The 17838-nt window shown below is 36.9% G+C and overlaps 1 protein-coding gene across 2 annotated transcripts; it reads right to left on the reverse strand.

Moving 5' to 3' along the window:
• Positions 1-6016: 6016 nt before the first annotated feature.
• LOC132050275 (uncharacterized) lies at positions 6017-14842 on the reverse strand. Of its 2 annotated transcripts, XR_009413329.1 has the most exons (7): positions 14724-14842; positions 12533-12572; positions 12333-12440; positions 9680-9760; positions 7400-7522; positions 7058-7301; positions 6017-6314 (listed from the first exon to the last, which is right to left on the reverse strand). XR_009413329.1 is itself a non-coding variant. In XM_059441453.1 (6 exons), the coding sequence occupies exons 3-6, from the start codon at positions 12372-12374 to the stop codon at positions 6252-6254; spliced, it is 309 nt and encodes a 102-aa protein (XP_059297436.1). In that variant the 5' UTR covers positions 12375-12440; positions 12533-12572; positions 14724-14841; the 3' UTR covers positions 6017-6251. The 2 variants fall into 2 exon arrangements, 1 of the variants encoding a protein (XP_059297436.1); XM_059441453.1 differs by lacking the exon at positions 7058-7301 and having other exon boundaries at positions 14724-14841.
• Between the last annotated feature and the right edge of the window lie 2996 nt (positions 14843-17838).

Genomic DNA, 17838 nt, shown 5'->3' on the forward strand with positions numbered 1-17838 from the left:
TCCATGTTCATGTTTTGGGAGTTGCATAGATTACCAAGAAGGTTTTATACCTAAAATTACATTTTTCAGTGTAGGATAAGGATCGCTCCGCCCATGTTTAGGACGATAGCTTCATATTTTTCCCATTGAGGGATTTGGATCCACTCATGTCATGTTCACGTCTTGTACCCCGGTAAGGTACAGGAAGGCTTAGCTGATCGGGAAGAGATCAGACGCCACGTGTTAATGTGGTGGTTACATGTCGGTATACTAATGCTCTCCCACAAATATTTTTAATCATGTTATATATATGTATGTATTCATGTCCATGTTCATGACCGGGTTTCAGTTTCAGCTTCAGCTCTTATAATGTTACTTCATGTGCCATGTTATTCCATTCAGTTGCTTTACATACCAGCACATTCAATGTCTTTGATGTCCTTTTTCTATTGCCCGAGGGTCTGCATTTCATGATGTATGTACGGATTTACAGGACGACCCATCTGCTCAATAGGACATTGCACGTATCTGTTTTTGGTGAGCCCCATCTTCCTCAGGTTTTTTATTATTTACTTTTATGATAGTTATGCAGTTAAGGTATGTTGGGGGCTTTGTCCCAGCAAATATGTTTAGCAATTCAGACTCATGTTAGAGGTTTCATAAACTAGTCAGTTCAGTCGTATTATATCAGATATTCAGAGTCATATAGCCACCTTTGTCTTATTATTTATGACAATCCATATTCATGTTTTAAATTAGTAATTTCATTAATATCTACGATATCCCGTGTTTTAGACTCATCATGCTTTAAATTATATTCCGATCATGTTTATGCCCTATGTTGATTCAGCAAGCCATGTGGTTCGCTCGGTCACATGCAGTCAGGCACGGAGTGTCATCTTACCCCCAGGCCATGGTTCGGGGCGTGACAAAACTGATCCTTGCCAGGACAAGGCCCCGCCGTACTGACTATTTGTAAATACTATAAAGATCGCAAATAAATGATAAGGCCCTAAAAGAACTGAGGCTCACCAATCAGCTAATACTGGAATACCTAGCGTGCAGATCCGTTGTCCTGTAAATCATTACCTGCATCGTGAGATGCAGGCCCCATGTGAAAGGGACGTCAGTACATTTAAATAGCACTGCTATGTAAAGCAACTGAAAGCAAGAAGTATAAGTGGGGTGCTCAGGGAAAGGGCAACCCAATAAATAAACACGTAACAAATGTTGAAAATGTAACTGAAATGAACAAGAGAAGTAGAGTTATGAGTACTTCATGTTCTGCATCTGAATCCCCTATTTTCCTGTGTTTATTATGGGGCCTTGACAAAACTATGGCCTTGGCCAAGTAAACGCATCAGTCTATGATCTTGGCTAAGTATACGTATACATGAGACTGTGCCCTCGGGAAAAAATAAAAGAGTTGCCCTTGGGTAAAATGCAAGGGTGGCCCTGGGGAAAAATGCAAGAGTTAAATATTCAACAATTATTATTAAAGAACTGAGACACTTGGAATAATGAACGTTACTGAACTGAGACAAGTATTCTTGAACTGATTATGCGACCTGAAGCCTTAACTGTTTCTAAGCATACTGAGTTTCTCGCTCATGGGTATAAACCACGAGTCTATTTAGTTTGTGTTCTGAGTTCACAACGTTCGGAATGAAAGTCATGAACGAAATACGAAACTAGAGAATAGAGGTTCTGCAACTATTCATGGAACTAAAGCACAACTATAACTGATACGCTCAAATTACACCGTTTAATGGCATAACCCGGACATTGTCAAAGATAGTAACCCAATAAGGTTGGGTCGAATCCCACAGAGAACAATATGTAGGCGTTTAAGCAGATTAGGAATTATCACCAACAACAGCTAGGCCGAACGCATTAATGGTGCTTTTTAGATATGGTTTTAATAAAATACGAAAATATAAAATCTAATTTAGAAAGCAAGTAAATTGATCAATGGCTACAAGAATGGAATAAAGGAAACTACTTCTCAAGTAACGATCCAATATATTTCAGGAATTACAGATAATGGTAATATTATGTTAATTAGCCTCGATAATGACTTTAACTTAACTTCTCCCGAAGATTAACTAGACTACCTAATTGAATATCCCTAAAGCAATTAGGAGCATTAAGAACACCCGACTATGGCTACAAGTGTTATCGCCTATTCCTAGGTCAATTTCCATCAGATGAGGGTTAACGCCCCAAATTCATGTTAATTATTCTATCCCAACCCCATTCTTCCTCTTCTGAGTTTCAAACAAAGTAAATGGGCGATTCCTAGGGTTAGCTACTCCCTCGAGAAACGTTGAAGAACAAGAATAATTAAAATAAGAATAACTTACTTGATTAAAAATAATGTCGATCAATAAATAAGCACAACAAGAGTTTCAATCTCAATTGTCACCAAGAAATTCCCATAAACAAGGTTTGAATAAAAGAAAGAAAATATACGTAGGAACCCTAGCCTCCAGACTTGTGTTTTCTGCCAAAGATATCTAAGAATTGTGGCTTATGAAATATTTATAGGTGTAGAAAAAATATCCCAAATAAAATAACCCAGTCCAAATTGGACTGGGATAAAATATTCCTTCAAAACTGGGCCTCGGAAAATTGTTGAGTGCATCGCACCACAGCGAAATTGGAGGCGTCCAGTACTACAACGTCATGGGACACTTAATGTTGCATCTCATTCATTTGTTGGCTGCCGCTGTAAGAAACTCATTAATTTCAATTGTAATTTGCTTGCTACTGCACTGCTCCTTGGGAAATCATTACAACATCATGATATCTCCTTGTTTATTTAATTTTCTGTTTTCGTAATTTTAACACATGTCATCAAATTTTGGTTCAAATCTCTTCATCTTCACACCACTTTATTCCTACACATTAAAAATATAATATTAGCACAAATTCTTATAATTAATATTCAAACGACGATTAAATGTACTAAATGTGAGGCAAATAATGACTAAATATATGCAGTTCTGGCCGAACATCAATAACTCTGAGGTAAATCGTAACAGTCAATAAACCATATCGTTGGGAGAATTATCAACTTTTCCAAACCTGGAGAGTTAGCCTCACATACTTGTAAACGCTTCAATCCAACGAACTAGTTTGCTTTTCTGACGAAGAACACCCAAAACCCTAGCTTAAATCACTTGAGAAGGATTACCTTGGAAATCCTATGTTTTCGTTGAAGAATCGTATATTTAGTGCTAGGATTGATTAAGAATCGTAGAGGTGTTCTTACCTTGATGTGGGTGAGAGGAGAGAAAATCGTCCTTGAGGGGTTTTCTATGAAGTTGGAATGTCTGACAAATGAATTTTCGAGTTAAGTATTGAATTTATAGAATGGGGCATTTTGGACCCTTTGGCTCACCGAGCTTAGCCTATAGCATGACTATGTTGTGATTTGAGGCGAGCTCACCTGTCCAAAATGTACTTAGAAAAACTTCAGGAATTTTCTCCTTTTGGTCACCACACCTCGCTGAGCTTAGCCTATGGCATGACTATGTTGTGCTTTAAGTTGAGCTCAGCGTGCTCCTAAATCCATTTCACACTTATTCTCACGTTTTTCTACTTTGCCGACGGCGTTCAGTAAAATGGACATAACTTTTTGTACAGAGATCCGTTTGAGCTCCACCTTATATGGTTGGAAAGGTATTTCAAAGGGCTACAACCTTTTTAAGTATTCTCTAATTCCTAACGGATTTTCATGAAATCTAGCTGGAAGACAGACGTATCGAAAACTTAACCGATTCTATCGAATCTTAAGCACCTCACTATCCATCTTGATTCCAAAACAACTATTACCACCCATACTCATCCCGATATACTTCACATGTCTAAAATGTCACATTAATACTCATTTAACACCTCCACACCTAATCCGGATTTATGGGATGTTACAGACCGTTTTCTATATATAGAAATAATTTATCTTTATGCAATGATTTACAACCACACAAAATACTTTCTTCGTCCATTTTTACTTGTCCTCTATACTAAAATTAGATGTCCATTTGTACTTGTCCAGTTTGGAAAACCAATTGATAATTTACCATTCTATACATGTTTTACCCTTACTACTCATTATTGTGTTGGAAACGTCAATGAATTGCTAGTGACTGCACAACCTTTAAAGTATGTTTAATTATTTTCAATCATTAAAGGACTTGGTAATAATTAGGGGTAGGGGTGTTCAAATGAGACCGAAAAACCGATCCGAACCGGTAAACCGAGTCAAACCGATTTAATAAACCGAAAACCGGCTTGGTTTGACTTGATTTGGTTTTAAATTTTAAAAAACCGATAACATTTGGTTTGGTTTGGTGTTAAACCAAAAAAACCCGAACCAAAACCGAACCAAACCGATAGATACATACATATATAAAATATTATATATATATATATATATATATATATATATATATATATATATATATATATATATATATATATATATATCTTCTTCAAAATTTTGGCTCAGATCAAGTCCAATATAAATTCAAATAATTAGAAAGAAAAGTGTAGCCCATTTAAATTTAAGGTAAAATAAAATAAAAATTTGCTAAAGGTAAAATAAAATTTTCCCCCTTATCCAGTTTTACAGTTCCCTCTTTTACATGCCATCTGAATTACTACTAATAAACTAGCACTTTATCTGTAACAAATTAAAGGGAAGAAAATGGCAATTGAAATTTAAAAATATTTGGTAGATGACTTTGTCTTTCTGTTTATCATTTTCCGTTTTAATTTCTGTGCTTTCTTCTCAATGCTTTATAAACACGATGGCAGCTTGTCTTGCAAAAAGATTCGAGTGGCTATTCTTGGTCGTCAAGTTTGCAAGTTGAGGACTAAGGAAGTCGCTTTAGAGTATAGCTAACAAAAATTCCGGAGGGCTGCGTAATATCAAAAGGCTATATGTAGGGAGGTAACTAGAATCATGAAAAGTAGATGTTACGTTTTTGTAATTCCCATACCCATAGGCATAGGCCTATACCTAAATGAAGTTAAATGAAATAATTAAGAAGATTCTTAGATTTGAATGGATAACGTCAAAGCCGTATTTAGTTACCATTTAATTCAAAGGTTCTTTGTATTAATACATTCTTAAAATTCGAAAAAACCGAACCAAACCGACAAAACCGAAAAAACCAAAACCGATAGAATTTATACTATAATGGTTTGGTTTGGTTTGAATATTAAAAAAAAACCGACTTAATTGGTTTGGTTTGGTTTTAACCAAAAACCGAGTCAAACCGAACCGTGAACACCCCTAATTAGGGGTGATAGAGTCAAATTATCATTATATTTGTGACTTCTTAAGGAGTGTGCCAAATTAATACAAGACAAGTAAAAATAGACGGAGGGTCTAAAAAAAATCTTCTCTTCTTTCTTAAACTCCGAATCCAGTTAAACAGGTTCACATAAATTGAACGGAGGGAATATTTTCTTTAGTTGAAAATTGTCTCAAATGTTTAGTATTATTCTTTCGTATAAAGGCTCCATACACAAGTGTGTTCAGTTGTACTTATGGGATTGTATACGATTTTTTACTTTGTTTTGATTTCATTATTATCATGAAATGCTTCATCTATGGTTTTGGAATTGTAAAGGTCTCATGACTTGATTTGAAAATAAATATGATCTTTAAATAGCTTCCTCACTTAATATGATTATATTCAATGCGGGTATATCATGAGTTTAGCTCGTTCGGATCGAATAGTGTCGAATGCCGATCACGTGAATTTGAATCGTGAGAAGTATTATTTGAGGTGTGGGTGTTGGTGTAGGGTGGTGGGAGGGGTTGAAGTGAGGGTGAGTGGGGTGTTGAGGCGAGGGCATGGAGTAGGATGGCCAAGGGACGAGGGGAAGGGCAGATTGCTGGGAGTGGGAGGAAGACAACATGAGATGGTACATATGGAACTTTTCTTTGCTTCTACTAGAAAAGTCATTTTTCCTAATTTTTGAGGAATTTGTTTTCCCTGAGAAAATATCTTGATCAACCAAATACAAATAAACGAAACTTCTTTAGAAAATATTCCTATCCTGCACCCCAATACGAAACACACTACATTAAGAGCATCAAATGCTAGAAGCTAGTTTGCATTACATTACGTTAAGCGGATTTATCAATTAATTTTTTTCCAACACAAGGTAACTTTGCAGATGAGTTGAAGGTACTCAGATCTAGTACTACCTATTTCTTGAAGAATGGAACACTTCTTCAACCCGAAATACATATATCAACTTGTTAAATGTTCTTGTGAAGTCTGCATGCGAAGTCTTTCATTCCTTGCACATTCCACCTGGAAATAATAGAAGCATAACATTAGGAACTACTCTTTTGCTGCTTACAAAACAATGTGGAACTAAAATTTCACATTGATATAACCGTTGAAGTAGAATATAGGCTCTATAACTAGGTAACTCCAAATAAAAAGAAGATAAAAAAGAGAATGTGACATGTTCTTTTCGAAAAAAAATTTTGTCTCCTGCAATTTCAAACAAAAGAGACTCGCCGTATCAGATGCTCCTTCCTCAAAAATCTGAAAGATTAAATTTCTCAACACAGTAGATGGATTTAAAGGGGTAACCAAGCCAACATCAGTCGCGGAAAATAATCAACACCAGCGCACCTTTGCTCGTTGAAGTCTTGAAGAGCCACTAAAAGTGGAGTAAACATGATTTTATGGGTATTATAGATCAACATCAGTGCACATTTGCTCACTAAAATTGGAGTAAAACAAAGTACTGTTTGAACCCTAACATAACATTACGAGAATGCATCAAAGATTAGAAACGAATAAAGTTAGTCCCCACTTCACTAAAATGAGGAGTTCACAATATCCGCGGACACTACGGAGCTATTAAGACAGGCTTGTCAGCTCTTTGTAGTCTAGAGAAGTTGAACTATGAGTATGACCAGCAGAAGGATTAGCCAAAAGTGTCTGGTGACAAATATATTCTAAAAGGCAAAGTAGCAAGAATCTATACCCGTACCAACAACCCCCCCAAACCCTAAACTGGATTAAGTTCTTCGAACACATACTTAGCTTTGCAGAAATATGGATTTGAAGGTAGACTAGCTTTCTTTAAAAACCAACATTAAACCTGCCCACATCCAACAAATCCTGCTGTTGTAGAGATGCGGAGCTGCAGAGTCCACATGCTACTCTGTTTCCATGTTTTGTCCCTCAATGAGTCAAACTTTAGCAGGGTGCATTCTAAAGGTGCAAAATAAATGTGTCCCTCGATGAGTTGAAGTTTAGATGGATATTCTCAAAGTGCAACATCTTCAATAAATTAAGAAAAAAATAATTTGAGATTCATTTTCAAATATAACTTCCAGATTTATTTTGCTTTTCTCAGATCATATTAATAGGGACCATACCTGGAAAGCCTTTAAGATAGAATTGTAATGCCTTTGCTCTGAAATTGCAGCTGCATATTTCCCCTTGAGAGCTTCATGAGCTTTCTGCTCCGACTGTAGTGCAATTTGCACGTTTTCCAGCTTCTGGGATATGCAGGTTCATGTTACAGACCATATAAACACTGGGCAAATGTCTCGATCTTTTAATGTTATTGACCACTAAATGTTCAAAAAGGCATTTTTAGAGTACTGAAAATTTTCTCTGATGAGAGAAAAGCATAAAACTTCAAGGTGAAGACAAATTCAGTTGTTTAGAAATAATATCTAAGTATGTTAATTTTATGAAGAGCACATTTAGAAATGCCATAATATTTCAAAACTGCACAGAAGCAACCTTTCAGATTACTAATTTTTTTGATCAAGTAAAGTATTTCATTCATAAACAAGGCCATAATCGGCCGTATACAAGTGGTATACCAAAAGGATTGTGTATGAGTCGAGAAAAAATAAATGGCACAACTATAGCGGTCAGTGAAACAAAGGTATACGACCCAGAGAAAATCTATTACTCCTTTCCACAAAACTTGCCCACTTAAGAAAAATAAGCAATTGAAGAGCCATCAAGGAGATCTTCAAGCTTTCCTTTAAATGGCCAGTGCAGATGAATAAATCCTTTAATTTTAACCTTTAGTTTTAACAGAGTTAGCCAGGATAGTCAAAATTTACAAGCAGTATTAACTTAAGAAAACAGAAGAATATGAAAAGGGAACACTGCATCAAAATATATAGGTATACTGGTCCCGTATTAGTTTCGGAATGCAAATCCCATGTAGTCTCTTTCTCAGATTGAGAAGTCATAGAGATCAGTTCTCTGAAAATACATCGCTGAACTTTTCGAAAAAAAGATCACCTCAGTGAGATCAGCAATTTAGTTTCCAAGAACTGCTTGAAACATGTCATGTTCACAGGAGCCACGGATTTCTTTTCCCTTTCTTGAATGAAGAACCAGTTACTAGAAATGTGGTCCCCATAAATCAAAAGAACATATACGTGATGGTCCCCATAAATCAAAAGAACATATACGTGCTAGTATCTTTTTGGCATAAGGTTAAGATCTCTACAAGTGATTAGGTTGTCCCTTCACATCTCTTGATCAATCTTAAGCATTACACAGACTTTGATTTTCTTTTTTTTGATGAGGTAAAACACAGACTTTGATCTTTAAACATTGTAATCAAGTAATTATAGAAGTTGAACGCTGAGAGAACTAATTTTTCTTTCAAAGTCTGATAAGTTTTCTTAGATGAAGCAGTCCTGATTAGTTTTTTAATCAATTGACGATTCATATTAACAATCTTTAGATGAAGTAGTTTTATATACATTTTCCTTTTTATATTATTTCTACTGCATCAACTTTTAAAATATTAAAATTAAGGATCCTGGGGCTTACACCCAGCGCCTCGATGCGTACATCTCTTCCCATATCAGAGAAAACGTCTCCCCTCGCTCTCCCACCTTTAAGACACAGACGGATATCAGTTAAACTGATCCTTTTATCCTTTTTCTTTAAGAAAAATTCTCACTCAATCAAATAAATTGGACAAAAAGCTAATTAGAGTAACCATGACAAACTGACATTTGAAAAAGTTAGTAATATAATAACCTCGGCAAAGCCCAAGTGAAACATAGGACTAAATTAGAACTATTATAAGATAATTCTTTTCCGGTTTTTAACAATTTCTGACTTCATCAAATAAATTGGACAAAAAGCTTATTAGAGTAACCATGACAAACTGACATTTGAAAAAGGTAGTAATCTAATTACCTTGGCAAAGGCTGAGTGAAACCTGGGACTGAATTAAAACTACTAAAAGATAATTCTTTTCCGATACTCTAGTATGAAATTCTTCTTGTTTTTTTTTGTAGTTTCTATTGAATATGTTTTCACTTTAAATCATTTTTCTTCTTGCTCTTAGTTACATTGTAGCCCAATTTGCCAAAAATAGGCAAGGTTAAAAGACGTTAAATTGATTTGTCTTAAAAACTGAATCACTGGATTATTTCTAATGTGGATACATATCTGAATATAAGATGCAAAACTAAAAGACATGATACGGTTTCGCTAAATCACCAGAACGTCCAGCTTTTCAAGCGCAATGTGCATCTTTCCACACGTAAATTTTCTGCTCCATTTAAATATACTAATTAAAGTCCAAAGTTACACCAAGCAGGACGACCAAGAACTGCTTCACTCTCCCTTCTATATTAGTAAAGATGCATATCAAGTATGAGTATGGATACCTGTTGAGTTCCGTGCAGAATTCCTTCCATTGAATCAATTAATTTCTTTCGACCAGCAGGGCTAGTAAGAGCATCTTTGAACTATACAAAGAGAGACAAAAGGTGACAAGATAAAAGAAATCAACACCGTGCACGGAACAAATAGGATGGATCAGCACACAAAGGGAGGAAGATTCAAACAAAGTTTGGATATCAACAAGGAATCACCAGCAGGGCTAGTAAGAGCATCTTTGAACTATACAAAGAGACAAAAGGTGACAAGATAAAAGAAATTAACACCGTGTGCGGAACAAATAGGATGGATCAGCACACAAAGGGAGGAAGATTCAAACAAATTTCGGATATCAACAAGAAATCAATATACAACATGGGAGAAACCAAAGAAAACTACCAGAGAAATACAAAGTGTGTAAGATCGATTACAAAGTATTCTTTCAATTTAATCTATGTTAAATCAGTACGGTTACGCAAAAGAAGAGGAACTCAGAAAAGCACCAAATGTCTTTCCACTCTTCAAGACACAAAACAATCAAATACAACTCTCTCTCATTGATAATAGGATCAATGGGTCATTTGACATATAATTTGATGCATTTCACCTCATACTTTGGTGTGTTTTAAGTGTTTTGATTAGTGAAAAATGACTTAAGCATCTTAATTTTGAGGATTTTAATGTAAGAAGATTTGAGCTGAAATGAAGCAAAAATGCAAAATTTGGAGTAATTGCATGAACGTGACGTGTTGCATGGACATAGCGTCGGAAATGGGCAAGTTCTGACGAAGGAATTGCATGCTAAACAGTGAAGCAACTTCCCATCGCATGGTCATCGCATAGGGAGATGTAACATCCCAACCTCTAGTTTTGAGTTTTAGACGCTTTGTTTCATGGCTTGAGACTTCCCTTAGGTCTATATGATGTTTTAGGACTTGTTGGGATGTTTGGTTTGGGACACGAGGGACTGGGTGAGTTTCTGCATCATCAAACAATTTTGACAACTCAAACAGGGCCCTTGGAAAGAATGGCCAGCACTGTGGTCAGCACTTGGCAAATTTTGTCGCTGAAACTTGGCGGATTGCTGACCCACGTGGAGCCAGCACTGCCCCAGTGAGGCCAGCACTCTGCAGATATAGCCGGTTTTGTAATTTTTATTTCATTCTTTACCATTCTGAGACTTGGAGAGCTCGATTTTGAAGAGTTTTGACCTAGATCTTCTTCTACAGGCTTGGGGTAAGTGATTCCAGCTTGGATCTAAGACTATTTCATGAACCCCAACCTAAGATCTATCATCTAAACATGGAATTAGATGGGTAAAATTCGAGATTTGAGACATATACCAGAGAATCATGAGGTTTTGAGCATGCAAATGGACTTAAAATAAGAATCTAAGCATAGATTTGATTTCCTTAGTAAATGGGTAACCCGATAGTGAATCTTGTTTCAAGGTTGGACCTAGTCTAGAATTATCGAATCGAGTCCAATGTCTTTGTTGGACCTCATTGAGTATTCTTTTGGATAGACCAAGTTTTCTTGGTGGATTCGGAACGAGGAAAGGCGGTACGCAAAGGTTAAGGCTAGCTCGGACAGACAAAAGTTAAGGCTTTGACCTCAATGAGGGAACTTATCCCAAATTGACTCGTTTGTACATACTATGAATATGGGATGTGCGTGTGTGTGTGTGTGGGGGGGGGGGGTACCGTATATGTGAAGTGACGAGCGTATGTGTGGATACAGGGGCTTAAATGCTACACCGGATATAGAATCACATTGCTCTCTGTGCTTAGCATGTTATTTGTTTGTGTCATGACTATCTACTGCATTCTTCATGCTAGTATAATATTATAGGCATCTCTCACATGTTAGTTCAACATTATAGGCCATATGTATGTCGCATTATATGATTAGTTGCTAGTCATGCACTATACATATGCATTATAAATCGCTTATCTGATTCACTCCTGGATGTGTCTATGGCACATGAGTTATCCACGCAGATTATCATATACGTGTGAGTTGTCCATGTTTGGTTGAGCCTAAGGCTAAGATATGGTGTGTGGATATGGATTCATCCCTCATGAGTCATTGTATAACCTGAGCACCTCGGGCAATGTGCATGCAGGATTGTTTGGCACGGGGGTGCTGGTGTTGAGTAAAGTATGAGTCTTTATCATGCATACTTGATTTCTGACTCTTGATTCATGCATTTCATATAAATGTTGTAACTGTGCATATCTTATTAAGTTGTATCTATGCATAAGTTATCACAATGTATCTGTACATATCATATTATGTTGTGCCTGTACTCCACTTCTATCAGAAGAAAGACAAGAATAGCATGGGAATAGCGCCCTTAACATGGACAACATGGAAAAAGAAAAAAAGAAGAGCTCTGGAAGCGGTGGAAAGTGCTTTCGTACAGATCAGCTTTTTCTTTTTTGTATATTCTTGAAGCACTTTTTGATATCCCTATATGTGTTGATAATTGATATCTCTATATTCTATGTAGAGAATCATGTACTTTTAGTAAGATTCTCTACATTTTATATACATCTTGTACATGGGGCCACCATATCAGTAACATTAACTTAAACAGAAAAAACAAAAGAGTATTACATACACCAAAGGATAAAGGTTCTTTTTTGCTTTGTACAATACCTGTGAGCGTATGGAGTTCAGTAACGATGTTTCCTTTAGCATCAATTCTTTTATCTCCAACAATGTGTTGTAAGTAGCATAGTATCTACGGGTTTGACGATCCTTGGCCTGCATCATTCATTTTAGAGGTTAACAAAGTTATTGACAAGGAACTGAAATGTGAGTCATGGTCAAATGAAAGTTAGTAACTATGCTTGTACCTGGATATGAGTATAAAGTTCTGAAAAACGGAGTTCATACCTGCGAAAGAAAAGCTCTCTCAGAAGTATGACGTACAAGGCATGTAAGATTAATCCAACTATATTCATGGCTAATAACAGGCACACCAATACAGAAATCTTTTCAAGTTTATAAATATTTAATAAAAGAGATAATGGGACCTTGAATAGGATCAATGCAGTGAAGAAGCATGTAGACTATAAAATGGCATCTTTTCATCGTTCGGGAAAAACATTATGCTGCATTCTAAATGCATAACAAATAGTAAAAAGGAGTGTCATTCTTGAAATAAAGACAACTTCTATGGAAGTGAATATATTTGATGCTCAATTTTCAAGAGAGGTGATGAGATAATTAAAATATGTAATATGAAAGTTATTGAAGGTACATGTTGGATAAATGGACCTTGAGTATAACTCGACTGCGAAAGCAAGCTCAAGTAGTGAGAATTTCACAACATCTTATGAGGAAACAACAACACATACACTTACTGATCTCGGATTCCCTCATGCCCAGGACTAAACATCTGGAGTGTGTAGGAACAAACTTAGTGGCCCAACGTTGGGTAACCCAACATCAAGAGGGGTCTAATTTTAATATCACGTTGGGAAAATGCACACTGGGGATAATACGACCCTAAAGTTAGCTCAAGTGATAAGGATTGCCCAAAAGCATTTAAATACACAAGTAATTTAACAGTGTGGAACTGTAATAGTAACAAATTAAGGTTCAGTTCACTTTTCGGCAGAGAGAGAGAACGAGGAGATAGAGAGAGAATGTGTGTATTAACGAGCATGCTTCAATAACTTAAGTTAATGTCGTTTCACCACCACTTTAAATGTTGTGGCTAGTGACTGAAAGCATGAGCACAATTTGCTATTTGCTGTACTCAGTGGGCTTATGGATGAACTTCTACTGGAAACACGATATCATGACATAACGACCCTGAATTAGATATATTTTTCCCTTCAACTAGTATGCCTGGGCACCTTAGTCGTGGTTCAAGAAAATTGTTATAGATCAGATATCGAAATTTAGGAACTAAACTTCTTATACCTGGATTAACTCATTAACAAGAATAATAGTAATTTGATGGGTTCAATAACAAGAGTTGTGCTAAATGATACGTGATGCCATCTAATTATCAATTCTTTGTTCTGCCATCTTTCTAGAGTAATTTCAATACTACCTAAATAACCAAGAAACTAAATAGGCCATGAACCTATAATCCATTAGAATACATCTAAATCCTACAATCTAATATGCTTTTATGCAGTTTTCATCTCCAAATCATCATGGAGGGCTGCTGGAGAATCAAATTCCACCTCCTACTTAGCTACTTCACAATAGTAAGACTCTGAAACTTGGACAAAAGTCAAACATAGAATCCTCTATAAGATTTTGCATACCGGTACTCTTTCACTTAATAAATTCAAAGCATCTATAAAGTAGTAAGACAGCTAGCATAAATTGTAACAAAGAAACTAGAATCAGATAATCAACAGGTGAAAGCCAAATCCAGGGCTTTTTTAAATCAATATCATAACTAATTGCTTCCACAGCAAAATGCTACTCTATTCTATTAATTCTAGAAGCAACACACGTTCACAAATTTAAGGGCTTACAAGATTTGGGCTAGGAAGAAATGAGGTTTCATTGATAAATGATGAAACTCTTAAGAGTTCAAGAACCTTTAGATAAGGATAGACTCCTACATAACCTTGCACTCAAGACCCAAGGGTGTGTTAGTAGTCAATGAAGTGGGTTAACAGCGACGAGGTATCAGGTTTAAATCCCAGTGAAGGCAAAAACACTAGGTGATTTCTTCCCATCTATCAAAACCTTGGTGGAAAGAGGTACCCAGTACCTGTGCTGGTGAGAGGTAGCACATACACGTGGAATTAATCGAGTTGCACGTAAGCTGGCCTAGACACCACGGTTATCAAAACAAAACAAAACAAAAAAGACTCCCACATCTTTAGCTTGAATTTGCTCCAGATAAATGCTTTCAAAGAGCTAAATTTACCTGGTTTTCGATTCAATAGAACAATTCTACACCGATTCAACATTCAAGCTCCTTGTATACCGAACATACTAGAGAGGGATTTCTAAATTCAGCAGGTATGAAGAGTATAATGCACAAAATGGAAAAGCACTAATAGAGGAACATACTGAATGAGTTCAGCTTGTGATGGCACATCATCGAGCTGACGTTTAAATGACAGAATCAACCTCAAATTAGCTGCAAGTTCCTATCAAAAGAAAAGGAACTGTAATTCAATGTCATACATCATCAAGGTGCAGTTTATAGGATAGTGGTGAACTTAAGTACAACAATGTTGTGTTTAAGTAGAAAGATGTTGTAAATCTAAATCTTACCTATCCAAAAGAAAGATGCTATAAAGAGAACCTACAAAAGTAAATGGTTCTCTACAATGTACACCCATTCATTGGCACAAACGGGAATCTCATGGGTGCACCAAAAATAAATGAGGGATAAAAGGCTATTCTTCAAACATACAAACTCACGTTTAATTCATTCAAAAGCTCTTCTACTTCTTTCTCTCCACACTACCCACATAAGAACAAATGGAGAAATGACCCATGCTCTGCACTTCTCTTCCAACCTCCCTTCTCGTGGTAAAGCAGAATCTAGTAATTACAATATCAGTCCTTACTAACTAGGAATTCCTCAAAATCCGACTAACCAGTAGAACCTTGAAAAATATCATGAAAGGGGCATAACAATGTAGAAGTAATGTACAGAAGACTCATACAGCAGCATAATAAGCCAAGACAATAAAACATTGATTAAACAGAACAGGTTGATGTAATCCAGAGTAGATATAATTCTTTATAATTTGGTAAATCTGAAGCAACATCTAGGTTGTGTGATGAACATCCAAGCCAACAAACAAAGCATAAACTTTTGTCTATGCCTACCAGACAAAGGCTACTCAAATTGGCCCCGCCATAAGAAATTAGAGAGAAAGCAAGTAAGAAGCTTAATTATTTTTCTTTATAACCGTGGTGTACATGCCAGCATGCGCGCACCTCAACTAATTCCACGGACTTTCACCGGCGACAGGTACCAGGTAACTCTACCAATCAAGGCATGGGAAGAAATCACCTAAATTTTTGCCTCTGCTGGGATTTGAATCTGAAACCTCACGGTTCTCAACCCACTTCATCCACTAGGCCACACTCTTGGGTGCGGTAAGAAGCTTGATTATTCCCTCAAGTTTGGTTGGGAATCTATTGTAACTTATTTTACAATATGGTAAGTGCATAATCATGAAACTGAATCGTAATAAAATTCCTAATAAAATCAAGTCTAATTATTGTGAATCTTGTATAATAAATACCACTTTCCTTCAAGTTGGAGCATACATATCATAAGCTCTAAGCTTGTTACAAATGTACTCAATTCGAGGCCTTCTGTGGGATTTGGTAAGAACATCTACTAGCTTATCATTCTGACGGAAAAAAAATGTGGGTATGCCAGACTCGATCTATAAAACATGCCAATTGAGTGATACAATGTGTTCATAATCAATTATGATGTTTGAATATTGATGTAGATGTCGATTTGGGTGTTGAAAGTGAGTTGAAAGTAACGATAAAGTTGTCTCCGTGTGACCTATAGGTCACGGGTTCAAGCCATGGAAGCAACCACTAATGCTTGCATTAGGTTAAGCTGTCTATATCACACCCCTTAGGGTGCAGCATGCGAGATGCTTTGTGCACCAGACTGCCCTTTTTAAGTGAGTTAGAGGTAATTTGGGATGGAACATAGCAAAAAAGGGAATTAATTATCACGATCCAAGTCCATGGCACGCATTATCCGCCTTGAGCCTAGGCCCGCACAGTTTGTCTTTTGGGCTACGCCACATCGAGCCCCAAAAGCACACGTACCATATAAACTTGAGTTATGCTTCACAAAGCTCTTTACTTTCGTCTCTCATTCCGATGAGAGATTTGCCAAGGTGTCATGTGCACCTCATCTTCAGAAGCTTGCCGGCCTGTCAGTCTTACTTGACCCGCCCTCATCAGCCCGCCCTCCGTTAGGGGTGTCAGATAAATTAAAAAGTTGGGTTGGCTATTGTGCATCGAGCCATAAGTGGGCCGTGATATGGCGTGCCCACCACATGAGGCCATAAGTGGGTCGTGATATAGCGTGCCCACTACATGTAACATGATCGCGCTAAGGGAATTCACAAGGAGAGGCAGCAATCTTAACGGACACTACGTGGCCAACACATGAAGCCTGCCTAGCAAGCTAACCAGATCACGTGATAGTGATGCCATGGCATGAATAAAAGACTCGTTATGCGATGGCCACACCATAGCGTTACTGGTCAGAGGCTCAGCATTATAAAAGCTGAGATGTCAGAGACTTAATCCCAATTCTCAAACTTCCACAGGGGATTTTCATGTCAAGACTTGATCCAACAATCAACGTGAAATCATTGATGACTATTTGGGTTATTTAATGCTCATTTATGTGAATCAACCTCCAAAATATATGATTTTGGCCCAAAAAACAAATTCGACCAAGTTTCTCCAAAAGTCAAGAAGTCTTCTGATGAAAGATTTAACAAATAAGGTCGTCGGAAAGTAGGTCAAATATTCATGCATGTGCCGAATTCCGACACGGTTTGACAACGCGTCCAATGATGGATTTCTGGAAAAGGTCTCTCGGACTAGAGAAAACTTCCTTGGGTGATGGTGAGAACGGGAAGGCAGCATAAAAGGATCTAGGGTTCAGACAAGGAATTTGACTCTGACCGGGAACTATATGCATCCAGTGACTCAAAATGTATTGGTGAGCAAGTTTTCTAACCAGGCTTTGGTACCATGAGAAATTAGGGAGAATTCAACTCAGAAGTTTGATTATTCCCTCAACTACAAGTGCTTACAATATGATATGTTTATAATTCCAAATGGCATAATACATAAACAGGCCCTCAAACTTGGCCTCAGCTGGCAAGTATGCCCTCCAACTTTGGGTGTGCACAAGTAGACACCTCAACTTATCTCCACTTTGTCAATTGAACACTCCAACTTATAAAATGATCATCTAAACACATCCAAAATTTATGTGCCACGTCAGCATTTACGTTTACGTGTTCAACTTTATACAAGTTGAGGTGCCTACTTGTGCACACCCAAAGTTGGAGGGTATACTTGCCAGGTGAGCCAAAGTTTGAGGGCTTGTTTATTTATTATGTCATTCCAAATCAAATCCATAATTAAACCAATCATAACTAATGGTAAAGCTTGTAAA

Source organism: Lycium ferocissimum, chromosome 3 (genome assembly GCF_029784015.1).
Source record: "Lycium ferocissimum isolate CSIRO_LF1 chromosome 3, AGI_CSIRO_Lferr_CH_V1, whole genome shotgun sequence".
In the NCBI taxonomy this organism is placed as follows: domain Eukaryota; kingdom Viridiplantae; phylum Streptophyta; class Magnoliopsida; order Solanales; family Solanaceae; genus Lycium; species Lycium ferocissimum.